The 14,954-nt window shown below is 43.3% G+C and overlaps 1 protein-coding gene across 2 annotated transcripts in view; it reads right to left on the minus strand.

Moving 5' to 3' along the window:
• LOC125879750 (potassium channel subfamily T member 2) overlaps positions 1–14,954 on the minus strand; it is a 56,327-nt gene that overhangs the window by 24,653 nt on the left and 16,720 nt on the right. Inside the window, exons 2-13 of one of the 2 annotated variants that reach the window (XM_049561798.1) lie at positions 14,059–14,138; positions 13,146–13,248; positions 12,786–12,848; positions 11,869–11,917; positions 11,350–11,409; positions 10,586–10,660; positions 10,306–10,389; positions 9,729–9,823; positions 8,844–9,024; positions 3,458–3,622; positions 1,385–1,521; positions 594–657 (exon numbers count right to left, since the gene is read on the minus strand). In XM_049561798.1, the coding sequence (XP_049417755.1) occupies positions 594–657; positions 1,385–1,521; positions 3,458–3,622; positions 8,844–9,024; positions 9,729–9,823; positions 10,306–10,389; positions 10,586–10,660; positions 11,350–11,409; positions 11,869–11,917; positions 12,786–12,848; positions 13,146–13,248; positions 14,059–14,138 (1,156 nt within the window). The remainder of the gene's footprint in view (positions 1–593; positions 658–1,384; positions 1,522–3,457; positions 3,623–8,843; positions 9,025–9,728; positions 9,824–10,305; positions 10,390–10,585; positions 10,661–11,349; positions 11,410–11,868; positions 11,918–12,785; positions 12,849–13,145; positions 13,249–14,058; positions 14,139–14,954) is intronic. The other variant, XM_049561800.1, reaches the window with a different exon arrangement.

Here is a 14,954-nt window from a genome sequence, read left to right on the forward strand (position 1 = left end):
CCTCGCATGAGCTCTTAAATTGCAAACCTGTTTCTGATGCATTTTAGACCCTGATGAAGACTCTCTAGTTAAAACGACTTGGTTTGTCTATGTATTAATAAAGTATTTTTAACTACAGCCAGATTGCCTCAGATGCATTTTTGGACTGGCTGCCTGTACTAAGGACTTCTATACTGAGTGAGCTGGCCAGTCGTTGAACAATAAAATGTTCCTGAAAACATTTGAAGTGAGAAATACATACAGAATCTAGATTCATATTTGATCAGTGCTCCCTAGTTTGACAGTTTGACTACAGTTCACGAGCAGGGATTGACATGACTGATAGCTGCATCAGAGACTCATTGGCTCTCATTGGTCATTTTCATTCACGTATGGTAAGGCCATTAGAAGTCAAGGCAATGGAGAAGGCAGAGGGGTTTGATTATTTTTCACAGATTATCTCTCTCATTTAGTGCTGTATGAACATATTGACAGCTCCAGCAGAAATGAAAAAGTTATCTTTCATAAAAGTTACCAACTACAGCTTTAATAACACAGATGTTTTTTTTAGTGTGAAGAGTCATGGCGATACAGGGAAGCAGTGGGGAACGTACAGCAGCAATGCGGTCCACTTCAAACCGGTTACTGAGGATAAAGCAGGCCTCAGCATCGTCCATCCTGCAGGCAGTTAGTAGAGCACGTGACCACGGGAGCCAGAGAGAGAGGTAAATAGAGAGACAGAAAGAGAAAGAGACAGAGAGAAAGAGAATCGGGGGAGCGGTGAGGAGAAAAGACATTGGAAGGAGGGTGTTGTCATGTTATTGAGGGAGAGGACAAAAGAGAAAAAAGCAGGACAATAGAACAACCAATGTGTCTTTCAAGCCCACGCTATTTATGGTTGAGATACAGTACTAGGAGGCGAGGAGACAGGGAGATTAAAAAAAAAAAATACAGGCTTTTGCTCCTTTTCTTTCCATGTGACAAAGCCAGTCTAAGGTGCTGCATTATCAGAAGCCAGGGGGTAAACAATAAGCAATATGACTCAAACTGTAATTACTGCTGTTACTTCAAGGCTCTAGGTACATTAATTGTGAACTCAAGCTCCTACACAAGGCCTTTCGTTTCAAGGTGTCTTAACTTGGGTTTGTTCTGGACTTAATCTTTGGAGAACTACTTTGTGATAATAACACTTAGACTTTTAAAGGCCTGGGATAGAGGGCAGAGTATTCTGTGTCTGGACTCAGTAGTTAAATAACATGTATTTTTGCACCATCATTGGTAATGGTGTCTTGTAAACACATGGTGTTGGGTACATGTACGTGTGCATGACACAAATAAAAATCAATCAATCAGTGGCTATAAAACTAAATAACTCTTTTTGGTTTTTTGGATCACAGTGACTCACTTGGCCCTCATCAGGTCCTGGTCTTTGAGGGCAGAACCCTGCAGGTAGATGACTCTCTGGGCCCACAGAGGGACGTGTAGGACCCTCCTAACCTGGACATCCATCTCTGCTGGGCAAAGGATCACCACATAGTAGTCCTACACACACAAGCAGGAGACAGTCACAGGTTTTCATTTGTTTTTGTTTCATTGCAAATCTCTTCAGAGGAAGGGTGTTAAGTAATAAGAGCCTGAGGGGAGATACTATAGAGGGGACACTTGAGAGAGCACTGCAGAAGATAGCAAACAGAAAAGAGATAAGTCCACTCTCAGTGTACGTGCACTGGAAGTTTTAACATTATACTTTTTGAAATTGTACACTGGGCCATTATTCACTTTAAAACTAGCTGTGATGTCACAAAATCCTGATTTAATTACCACATCTTTAAAGGGCAGTTCACTCCAAAATCAAAAATACATAATTTTCCTCTCACCTGTAGTGCTATTTATCAAATGGATTGTTTTGGTGTGAGTTGCAAAGTGTTGGAGATATTGGCAGCTTGTGGTGCTCAAAGCACCAAGTAAATAAATAAATAAAAATCATGACCCAGTTACTCAAGTTAATCCACAGACCTTGTGAGCAGTTTCATGCAGGAACTATTTTCTCTCTCCCGAGCTACACCTGCCAACTGTATCCCCGTGCAGAAGGAAGTGTGCATCTACTGCTAGCCATAGACGTTATGAAATAATAGAGGAAGCTATCGTGTTGTCAACCATTGGATTGTGGACTCCTGTTTTGAAACCTCGAGTTCAGCATTTTGGCCATCGCCATCTTGGAATTATGGAGCCAGAAGTAATTTGGACAAGAGGGTTGAGCTGTGGAGGAGTGAGGAGTGGATTCAGCTTACAGACTGCGGTGACGCCTCACAGACAGCCTGTAAACTTAAGAGGCCCCACCCTTATTTATGCGCAACTTTAAGCGTTATATAAAAATTCACCCCATAAAACTGTCATGATAGGGAACATTAGCTATAGAGACCAAAACCGTTTTTTGTAACATGTTTATTTCTGCTATAAAGTTGGGCATTTAAACATGGGTGTCTATGGAAATTGACTGGCTTCTGGAGCCAGCCTCAAGTGGTCGTTCAAGGAACTGCAGTTTTTGGCATTTCACTGTTGGCTTCATTTTTCAGCCCCAGAAATTACTGCTTGCTGCTAGGTCACCTAGCACCACTGAGCTAGCTAATGCTATAGCTCAGCCGAGGAGGACGCCATTAATGTTTGCATCCGGCATTGTCAAGAGCATGATCCTCTCGTCCATGAGTAGATGCACTCTTCCTTCTGCACAGTGGTACAGTTGGTAGGTGTAGTTTGGTAGAGAGAGAATACTGTAGTTCCTACATGAAACTGCTCACAACAAGGTCTGAGGATTATCTTGAGTAACCAGGTCATGATTTCTGGAGAGAGACATTGCTGTTGAGTTTTTCAAAATGTTTTTTTTTTTTTTTTTTTTTTTAATGTTTTGAGCACCACAAGCCAAGTGCCATCGAGTTCCATTACATGAGAGAAAAGGCAGACATCTCTACAGCTGATATCTCTCACACCAAAACAATGGACTGATTAATGGCACTACAGCCAAGAGGAAAAATGAACTGTCCCTTTAAACTGAGATTAATATAAAAACAGTTTATTGCTGTCAAACTCCACACATTCATCACTGTGCACAGTGAAGGTCAAACATCCAAGTAAGGTAACAATGTGCAAATCATATTTTTGAGTGGAGGGGGACTTAAACCATTACCTCAACATGATTCACACCCCAGCCCCAGACACTAGTCCTTTGAAGTGGTGAGGGCCAAATCATAACTCTTATTGAACAAAGAGATATGCACACATGGATGCACCCTAAAGCAAACACACACATCTGCTCCGACATGAATAAGACAGCAGTATGAGACTTGCTACTGCTGAATTAATCCTCTGCTTTAACCTCAGCTGTTCAGGCTCCTGAAGAGGATTAAAGACAACAAACACACACACACACAAGTCCCCCCACACCAACATGCTCTTTTAACTTAAAACCATTTGGAGAGACCTGTAATCGCGGGTGAGCGAAGAACTCATTTAGGAAGTCCATGAGGAGGTCGATCTTAAGGCAGCTGACACACAGCACCACGTGTTTCTCCGTCTGCGCCCTGTAGCGGCTGTAGTTCCCCCCGGACTTCTGTCGCTCCATCCACAGAAAGGCCAGCTGCTCGAACTACATTCAGGGTGACATCCATCACATTCAACAGATGGAAACTGGATTAAGTTAGCTGGAATACAGGGAGGAGCCAGGTGGCATCAGAAAAGAAAACAATGCTTTGTACTGAGCGGTGTTTCCGACTGATTAGGGAGAGTGTCTGGGGGGAGTTAAGGAAAGTGGACATTTGGTTCAAGATGGTGACTGAATGGAACATGATAGCAGGTTGTAATAGAGGAAGGCAGGTCATGGAAATAACAGTAAGCCAGAGCAAATTGCACAGATTTTTTTGTGTGTAGGGCCAGGTGGGTCAATGGATGCTGGGATTTTATAGATGAAGAGATGCAAGAAAGATGCTGATTAGAAAACAGACAAAAGAGCTTCTGATTAAGCAACAGAGTAAGACTGATACCACCCTCCTGTCTGTACAGTATGAAGCCACACCCAGCAGCTGATTAGCTTAACTTAGCTTAGCAAAAAGACTGGAAAGAGCTGTAACAAAAAAAAGAAGCTTAATTTGCATATTTATTTTATGTGGATCGAAAGTGTTGACATTGTGGATGTAACTGTTTGTTTGCTTTCTGATACAAGAATACTGTACTGTCATGTTTATTTTTGAAGAAGATATCTGCGTCTTTAGGTAAAGAGGTCGCCCAGTTTGAATTAACATTCGGATCTCCGGGGGTGCCTGTCTCCTGAATGGTTGGTCATTCTGGTTAATCAAACTACGCTCTAATGCTTGACGCACACCTATGGGTTGCCACATGGCAAAAGTGACGTCACATCATCAAACACACCTCTTTGCGGGGGTGCCAAGCAGGGTATTGCCTGTCAGTGGACATCTAACATTTTTTAACTATGCGGACGTAGCTGGGCGGAGAAAATGGAGAACTTTAAAGAGCTTCTGGTGGCATAAGTGAAGCAGTATGGACATCTGTCAGGCTGTTCTCATGCACTGTTTGTATGTTTTACTATAGCACCATTTCCAATGAGCATTACGGTATGGTTCAGTTAAGTTCAATACGCTGTTTTTTCGTTTCCAATGTGAAAAGTTGCGGATGGTACCAATGGAACTGCTCCGAACTGTCCCCATTTTTGGTCACCCTTCTGTTGGGGTACCTAACACACAGATCTGGTACTAAAAGGTGGAGTTGTGAACACTGCAGTCCATTTATTGGTCAATAGCGGATGGTCACTGGTACTGTTTGCGGTGGATACACTAGGGTCTAGGTACCATGTCTGAGGGGTTACTTTTGGTTCCAAAGGTGCCATATTGACAGTGTTTGGTGGAAACGGGGCCAAAATTTGCACGTCCTACCTTATCATGATCTAAACGTCATGTATAACTATATAAATAGTTATATATACATGTATATAAATATTTGGAAAGGCTGCGATTAGGTGACCAATACGAAATATGGGAGTTAAGAAGGACACAATCCCATTGTAGTGGTGGTGACCAGTGTTCGGAACTGTGTGAACTTTGAGTTACTTTAAGGTACACTGTCACCATGTTTCTTTTCTTTAACCTATCCTACATAACTTTACGTTGAGTGTGCAACATCATTTGAGGGGTGTTACTTTGTTAGATAACACGCAAACCTTTGGATGAGGATGTGTTGCATCTGTAAGAAATTAAAATGGTGCACAGACATCCAAAAGTATTTCAAGTGCATTTCTGTCAAAGATTGGTCTTTCACGTTTGTTGTACTCCCCCTCGTCATGCCTCCGTTAATTCAGTGGCTGTACAGATCATCTCCTGCTCTCTTCCTGGGTGGCCATTTTGTAAACAATAAAATTGTTCTATTCTCTGTAGACATGAGTTTTCGACACACAGTCCAGTACAATTTGGGAGAATATTGGTTTGCTGCAAAGAGAAACCCACAAGGAGTATAAAAGATCCAAACATTTCCGTGACACAATTCTGCACCAGCTTATGTCCTAATGTCTGTGCAGAAAGCATAACTGCAGATTGAAACTCTCTCATATAGGTTAACAGAAAAAAATGTTCAAATCATAAAGGTCAGAAAAAGTGATTGCTGTCTGGCAAATGCGTCCTTGCCTATATAAACTGTTGTTTTTGTCCATCTGAGCTTATTTCTTTGTCATTGTTTGTTGGCAAAAATGGCACAAAATATCCATTTTTACTTTTCTATTATTGTCTCATGTTCATTAAAAAATCTTTCCTTGGGGGCCCCAAAGACCAGGAGGCTTTATGCAACTGCTCATATCGCTTAACGTGTAGGGCCGGCTCTGCGTACACCTGTCGTGAATCTTTGTGATATCACATGACACTAAGCTGATACTAAACAGATGACGAACTGATCTATTAAAACAGGAGTGTCCAAACTCTATTGAATGAGGGTCAGATCAGATCATGTGAAACTACCTGGGGGCCAGCTGCCTCTTGCATCATATGGGTTATTTAAAAAATCACGTACAAATGACACAAACACAATTGTTTCATCCTTAAATGATAATTCATGAACTCAACTTTCCACCACTCGCGAAAGCAGCGGCTCTTGTGCTTGACTTCACGTTTCTTTGCTGTGCTCATGTCTGCTACCTAGCAGGAAATATCTTAATGTTATCTTGATGTTAGGTAATTGCTCGTTTGCTTGCTTACTGTCTGTCTATGAAAACACATTAGTTCAGCCTGTGTCGTTCCCACTTGGTGCATGTACGATTGCCTAAACTGTATGACTGACCTGCCATTGTGAGGTGAATGGGAAAAAATGCTAAGTGATCTTGCTACATTAACCAATATTGTGTTAATCATATAGTATATTATGAAAGACAAGCCGAGGGCTTGTGTAAAACAATCTGCATGCCACAATTGGACTTTGGACATGACCATATTAAACATTTGCCAGCTGTAATGAATGTCCTCAGCTTGTGAGCAGCAACAGTTGCAATGTGCGGCTGAAAATGTCTCTAAACATCCACCTCTGACACGATGACAGAATTCAATAGACCGAGTTCATTTGTGTAGTTTTTCTCTGGGAAGTCATCATTTTACCCCGAATAATTCTCCTTGCTTCTGAGCTGAGATAATGTCAGCTCGTTAAAGGTGGAAAACACTGTCAAGGCCACACACATCTATATGACAACAGTGTTTTATTTAGCCATCATTTGTGTACAGCCAGCTCTCGGTGGCACCGACTGTGGCAGATTTGCGATGTTAACATTCAAGCTTCTCTATTAGAGCATCGTGATTTGTTTCAGAGAATGTCTCCAAGCTGGTGAAACTAAATTAGAATCAGGAGAAATGACCCTAAATGGTTGGCTTTTCATCTTATTTTCAAATCAATATCCTTTTAAGTCTAAAAGAAATGACAAAACAACATGTCAAGAGGTACATTTCCTGTGGTGTGTTTTGGACAGGTACAGGAAAACTAACAGAGGCAGCAATAAGATAACGCCAGTAGCTGAATCCTGATGTGCTCTGAGGCTCCCCTGTGCAGCCTGGAGACCAGTCATGGCAGGACTCAGAGTCAGACACACACGCACACAGGGTGGGGGTTGGGGTTTGGGCTTCGGGGGGGGGGGAGAGGCAGCTTCAAATGTCAAGGGGTATTTATGGATGAAAGACAGGGAGAGGGAGTGGGGAGGATGGCATGGCATCCATGTTGGTGATGCACAGATTGCCATTCCTTCAGTGGGCTTGCGCAAGTTAAGCAAAAGTATCTTGATGCTCTTTTGTTTTGTGAAGGTTTTTTTTTTACCACCCGGTGATGGGAAAAACAAAAACAGTGAAAGCGTGTTCAGTAGCCATAATGCCTGCGTAGGATGCAGCCCTACACCTACTGCTTATGTGACACGACTAAAAAAAGACGAGCTATCAAAGACGTGTAGCGTCATCACAAAAGAAATCCAATTTGCAGCAAAACAAGAATGTCAGTAAACCAAATCATTTGTGAATTTGTTTATCAGCAGTGTTCAGTGTGATTTCCTGTCTAGAGAGGCCCTCCTCTGACTGCCGACACACACACACACACAGAAAATTCATCCCATTAGCACTTTCACATCTTCTGGGAAACACACAGCAGGTACAGCAGCTACCTCAGGGATAAAGTTTACACATATATGAGTAATGAACAACCATTTGGCTACAGTGCACCTGTTTGTCAAGGTGTTTTCATCGGTTCCTGCACAAACAGTGTGCAAATGCTTCCTGTAGTTCTCTGTCATGAGGTTCCCTCTGCGGAGTAGCTAAATGACAGGAGAGGGATTTGGGGAATAGAGCGAGTAAGGAAGACACTTCCTGCTGTTCTCCGAGTAAAAATAGTGTTGTAAATCTACGTAGGATGCAATGAGTCATGTTGTGCAAAGGGGGGAACAAGACTCATTGCTCTTAACAGAGAAAACTTCACTGCAACGAGCTCACCAAAGGAAACAAATTGGCTTTCGTGGAATCGCAAACCTTTCCCATCTGTTACTTTTACCAACGATTTTGAGAGGCACATCTGTGCTTAGTTTGTGTGAGATTTTTTTCTACCTCACCTGGAGGACAGCCTGGCAGAGCCCTGTTCGCTGCTCCAAAAATTAAATTGAAAAATAAAATATGAGACGGGTGAGATGGGTTTTTGCCTCCAGGCCTCTTTGACTCATCGAATCAATAAGGGTTTTAAAACTCGCCTTCAAAGCTTACTGTTATCAAGTCATATCTTGTTTATTGCGTTGCATTACATTCAGACTTTACAACCAATCACACCTCTGTTTTAAATTCATTGTCTGTCATTGTATTCATGGGTGGATTATAAGAGAAGAGGTCATTGGGCACAGAAGCAAGACACAAAAACTTTTTGCTGTTGTTGTTTTGCATGTCTTTGTAGTCGTTATGCATCTTTTTGTGGTTTTGTGTGTCTGTGACTATTTTGTGTCCTCTCTCTCTCTCTCTCTCTCTCTCTCTCTATCTCTTTGGTGTCCTTTGTGTCTCTTTGATGTAATATTGTGTCGTTTTTTAATCATTTTGTGACTCACTGTTGTTGTTTTTCCCTTTTTACGGTTATTTTGTTGCTCTTTGCAGTTTATTTGCATCTCTGTGTGGTCTTTTTGGCCCTCTTCAAAGAATTACCACATCATTTTGAGTCTCTCTCTGATCAGTACGTGTTAATTTAAGTGACATTTTGTAGATGAAGGCCAGAGGGGCTCCCTGACATTTTACTACCTGTGTGCAGTGGGCCTGCTTAGTAATTCATTCATGACTGTATTAGAGGTTATAACCAATGTTTCTCACCTGGATGGGAAGCACAATGAGTGCCACAAAGATCATGATGACCACCAGGAGCTGCGAAGGCCAGATTTGTGGGGTGACGTCTCCGAAGCCCACGGTGGAGAAGGTGACCACGCAGAAGTAGAGCGAGTCGAACAGGGTCAGGTTGTTGCCCGCTCGTTCGAGGTGCTGGATGCCGCAGATGCTGATGGAGGTCGGCAGGGTGGGAAAGATGGAGAGAGTAGGAGCAGAAAGTGAGCATCGCTGAGACTTCACATGCTGGACGTGTAGTATACATGCCCGTGGGAGCTATTATATTTCGATAGCTGTGTCTCCTGCTTGTATGTGTGACTGCGGAGATGGGGGTGGATGCATGCTTGAGCGCCTTTGTGGGACACTGTATGTTTGTGTATATAGGTGTGCGAGAGCAAGCTGCGCGTATTATTGTGTTCTTTAAGGGATAGATGAGTCAACAGGCAAATGTCAACCCTGAAACGGTCAGAGAGCTTAATTCATGCTGTGTGTAGGATCTTCTGGATTAGCTCAAGCTTTCACACCAGATACGCAGCGAGCTGACACATCCTCCACTGCACCGAAGCAATCGCCAGTTGTCATTTCGGAGCACTATCTCACTCTCGCAGTAACCAATTACCTCTCTGCTCTGTCTTTTTATCTTTTTGCTCGAGGGGCAGCATTTTTTTATTCTCCGATATCATTTATTCTGCATGTATCACACTGTTGCTTTGATTCTCTTGTCCATCTCATCCTCTTTCAGCTCCTTTCCTCACCCTGCCCATGGCTTTGACACCTTTCACTTCCTGTCAAACCTTCATTTAATGTCTCTCTTTTCCTTTTTTTCCGTCTTGGTCGCCCCCCTTTCTACTCCATGTCAGCAGCAGGGGTACCCACCATGTAAACATGAGGCAGACCAGTGTGCTGATGAGTATCACCACCTGGTTAAACATGGCTGAGTGGGTCCGCTGGATCGCCCTGTGGAGATCATTCTGCAGAGACACACACACACACACACACACACACACACACACACACACACACACACACACACACAGATGTGAGATAACATATGGAAAGCACTATGGCTGCATTTTTAAAGTGTAAAATGAGGATAGTGGGAGGGAGACAATAAAAAAATGGATGACATAAAAATAAAATCACCAAAAAAAGAGATGAAAATGAAAGTGTAGGAATATATGGAGCAGACAGGGAGACAGCTTATTAAAAGATGTGAAGCCAGCTTGGATGTCAAAGGACAGATGGAGGCAGGGAATGTGAAAAGCTCCAGTAGCGAGCCCAAGGTGCAAGTTTAAACATTTTGCGACCGATTTACCTTCAATGCAGTGAGAGCTAGTGAGCTGAAATGGCACAGACAGAGAGGGGCAATCGCATGCCAACAAAATAACACATAACAGAGATGCTGAGATGAAAGTAATGAAAAAATTGGATAGGGAGATAGTGCTTCACTCACTATCATGTTCTCCAAAGCGTGTTTGGCCAGCCAGCAATTGAGAAATACAGGGATGAAGAGATTTCTGAGGGAGGGCAAAATCACCTATCAAGAAGAGGAAGCGTCAGTCTGCTTGGCTGTCTCGTCACAGTTTTTTTTTTTTTTCATATGTTGTACACATTCACAGGATCTCTTGCAAGGAGAGGGTTTGTGTGAGCATGTGCTCGTCGTGATGTCATTTTCTGAATTACACTGGCAGGTTTTGAAAACAGGTGGTGTGCTGTCAAGTCCTTCCACTCACAGTGATCATGAAGGGAACGGCGCTGATCATCTCCAGAATGAAGGGGACACGTAATACTTGCTCCCAAACGTTGCCCTGGAAACACAAACCACACGCAGAGGTCAGGAAACTCCATTGTCATGGCGACCTTCGGGAATTACCACATAAAGGGGCCTGATCGTGGAGAGTGGAAGGGAACGAATTGACGGACTTTTGCACCACAGAATTGATCAGGATGTATGAAGGCTTATACAACTCCATTGTGCAGCCCCTTGAGAAAGGAGAGAGCATTACTCTCTTTCCTCGAAGCTTTTCCATGCAATTAACATGTCAGCCTTGGCTGTTTTTATGTGTCTGCCACCTGCATATGGCTGACCTGAATCTAACTAGTGTAGGTGGACAGGCATGGGGTATGTCCACAGGAATCAGTCAGCTCTAAATGCTAAGGCCTCTAGCCTCCAGAGTAATCTGCAGAGTGAGCCCTTTATAGGCTTATAGTGTCAGGTGCATCAAAAGCAGGGCAACCCGTTGATTGATCGGCCCCCCATTGCAGCAACACAGGGGCCTCCCCTAAAGTTTTTCTGATGTGTCAATAACAGGATGATGCTAAGGCCCGCTGAGGGGCATCAGACTTCAGTTTAGTCGAGTGAGCACACACAGAGGAGTGCAAAGTGGACAAATACCACCTTGAAGCACATTGCATGCATGCACACACGCCACACATCGTAGCCACAGACATCACAAAGAGCTTCAGACTGGCTGTTATGGGGTGGTGAGTAACTCACCTTGTAGCTGAGGTACACGAGCAACATAGTTTCTGAAAAGCTGATGAAAGCCACAAGCACCTGCAAAATGAAAGAGAGAGAGAGAGAGTTATAGAGAAACGGAGAGATGCAGACACAGAGGGAGAGCGGAGACAGAGAGGAGTCGGAGAGAGACCAGAGCAGAGAGAAATTAGGAGTCGCAGAGATGGAAGAGGAGAGCGTGGGTGGAATCAGTAGGCGTGCTGATGATTGAGTTTCAGAGGGAACAGATTTAAGTGAAGCAAGAGACAGTCTGGTGTCTGATTGTGTACATTTATGTGCATCTAATCACACTGCAAGTGCAAAGCCGAGTCAGGGTAAATGATCTGATTTCACATATTTAACCCTGGAATCACATGATCCAAATTAAACACAGACAATCCCAACAAATAGAGAACGCACAGATTATACCCAGCACTGTGTGAGTGCGTTCATGTATGCAGATATATGTGTGAACAGACTGAGGCTTTGTTTACACAGGAGTGTATTGATCTAACTGACCTGCAGTGCCCACAGCGGTAGAGGTCTATCCACCCAGATGATCAGTTTCCTGCACAGTGGAAAAAAGGCAAGAATAGAGAGCAGGGGAGAGAGACAGGGCAAAAAAGATACAAAAATTAGATGGAGGCATTTCCCACAATGGAAGATACATTAAAATCATTTTCTGCCCAACACAATGCCACTTTGAAGGGACCATGAACAAAACTCATGTCACTATGCTCAATTTAATTACACTGTTTACAACTGAACAACAGTAGAGTGCCCAGCTGCCAATGTGCTCATATTGTTGGAGAAAAGTAATATTCACACGGCCAAATGGAAATTTACAGCCTTATTGTGAGAGAAAGGCCGTTTTTTTTCTTCTCCCAAAGACACCCTGGGGTTTATTGTGGCTGCTTGCCTGCCTGCGCTCTGATTTGCTCCTACGAGTCTGCTGCCTGAAGCAGAAGGCGGCCCATCCCTTTCCTGAGCTCACCCTGTCAGGCTCCTTATTCATTTGGAGCCAGAGCTTAGCCAGTGTCACCAGCCACCAATTAGATCAATAGGTCCCCGAGCAGGAGACATGGCACAGCCTCAGGTCCGTGCACACTTCCTGGTTTCTCCCCCGCTCTCTGCTGCTGTATATTACACGCTTTATCTCCACTAGATCGCTGTTGATTAGGCTGCACAGGCACTACATACATATTATGTTGACAGGTAATCAATACGGTTGGATTGTGACAAATGAATGTGGATCTGTAATGCTCAATATCAGCATTGTGAGTTGCATCGGTAAAGTGAAGTTGCATCGATTGCGTTATACGACGTTTCCGTCTAGCAGGCCGGTGTTGGGGAGCCTTTCCTCTAGGGTGTGCGGTTTCATGGTCCTTGTCTGCAGGCAGAGGCCATCACTTCTAATGAGAGACTCGCATGCTCACCAGTCAAACCCACTCCAGGGATGGGATGATGTGTTTTGTTTAGTGCAGTTGACTCCGCTCCCGCTGCAGTTGGGGGAGAAACAAAACCACAAAAACAGCAATAAAAGTGACTTCCTCTCACCAAAACTGAACCCTCAGCTCAGTCCAAATATCAGTTTACCTTCCTGATTGCATCGCCACCCCCTCTCTTCTCTTCTCCCACCATCATCTCACATCCAATCCTTTTACAGGATACTCTATACACACACACACTGTTATCTCATTTATTGACCTGGTGCACTTGTTCCTGCTATCAGGCCTCAACACTCACAAAGACTTTGTTTCACCTCATTAAACCCCTGTTATCACCATTTCTCTCACCAGTCCTGCTTTCCGTCTTGCGGGTTGTCCAATAAGACTCTGACAATATAGAGGAGGCAGCTGAGCACTTTCAGGGCGAAGTTAAACATTCGCACTCGCAGACCTGCGGTGGGAAAAAAAAGATATGTCACTAGAAATAAAATATCAGCAGCTGAATTTACAAAGACAGATTTTAATGTGTTTACAAGTGTTTCTTTTAATATTCTTCATGCATGAGTTAAAAATATGACACTCAATAAAGCTCTGTGAGATTCTTCGCTCTACGCACGTAAGATGCTAATAAAGGTAGAAGACAGTGCGAAGACAAAACAGAGGAGCTCTGGGGAACCAACAGCTGCTCATAAACCATTTATCATCACTACCAAAAAGCTCACCAGTACCTCAGATTGTTCTCCAGAACACTATTCATCACATCTTTTCAATAAAGCATGCGCAGCCATGCTTGGCTTAATGCAGCAGAAAATTTTGACTATTTTATCTTGTCTGCTGAAATTTAATCTTGTATCCCTTACGCCAATATTTATATTACATAATGTTATTCAGGCAGCGTTTTACCTCTTAATAAAAAAGGATGAAAGCAAAAATGATTACAAAATAGATAAGACACCTGTTTCAAGTTAGGGTTTTATGATGTTAGATTTTATGCACGCAGGAGAGAATATAATAAAGGTATAACATGTCTATAAATGAGTCCACAGATGATCTAACTCATGACACAGACGTATAAAAAACAAAGAGTGGACAAGCTGAACCACTGTGATGAAATGCAGAGCAAGAATGGCGGCACATCACACACTGAAGTGAAACAGTAACAGCAACTCGTGTAAAAAGAAAGAAAAACACACAGCGCACAGAGAATTCACCCAGCTAATTGCAGACAACGAAACTGTGATCCCAAACACAGGCAACTCACTGGATCTTTGGTTTTTGATGAAGAACAGCTTGAGGCGCTCCTTGAAAGTGTTCTCATTCACATAGAACTCTACCTGCACCCTGAGGGAGGGATGGAGAGATGGGCAGAGACAAAGACAGGGAGGGTGCAACAGAGAGGAGAAAAAAAGAGGAGGTGATTAAAGAGATAAAATACTTCTTTTCTGGAGTCAGAGGAGAAGAAACAAGTGGAGGGCTGGGAGATAAAAGGGAATAGAATAAAAGGTGAGCAAGAAAAAGTGTACAATTGAGCAAATTGGAGATGGAAATGGTGATAATGATTATTTGAACACTGAAAACTATGGAAATTGTGACTGGCTGCATTAAAGACTAATGGGTTTTGGAGGAAATGGTGTTCCAGCTTGTCCGGCTGCCCAAAGGCCTAGACAGCTGCAGTCAGTCTCGTTATCTCCACTGATTAAATATAGAGCAACAAATTACTTCCCTCTGATGTTTCTGCTGAACATTGGAGGCCATAATTACTGCTCTTTCTCCCTTTCCATTCAGGCACCCTCCTGTTACAGAAGGACACACACATAGACATCTACTGTACAGAGGCCTGAACTACACACCTGTGGCAGGGTCATTAGGATTATTACACCATTCACATGCCCATCTGACATGGACGCTCGTGGAGAGGTATGATTAAAATGAAAAAGAGACTCTCTTCAGATGGCTCTCTTACGTGGAGCTCTAACACATAACCAGACAGACCGACAGTGACTGCATTTCCTGTCTGACCACCTCAGGGGAGAATTCTCAGTAGCTTTCCTTTCATCCTATGGAGGAAAGAGTGGATGACTCAGGTCGAGGATGACAAAACGCCAGGCCGCGGCTCCCTGGTGGTCTCCACAACACACGGACAGATGAAAGAGAGGC

This window comes from Epinephelus fuscoguttatus, linkage group LG19 (genome assembly GCF_011397635.1).
Source record: "Epinephelus fuscoguttatus linkage group LG19, E.fuscoguttatus.final_Chr_v1".
NCBI classification, from domain to species: domain Eukaryota; kingdom Metazoa; phylum Chordata; class Actinopteri; order Perciformes; family Serranidae; genus Epinephelus; species Epinephelus fuscoguttatus.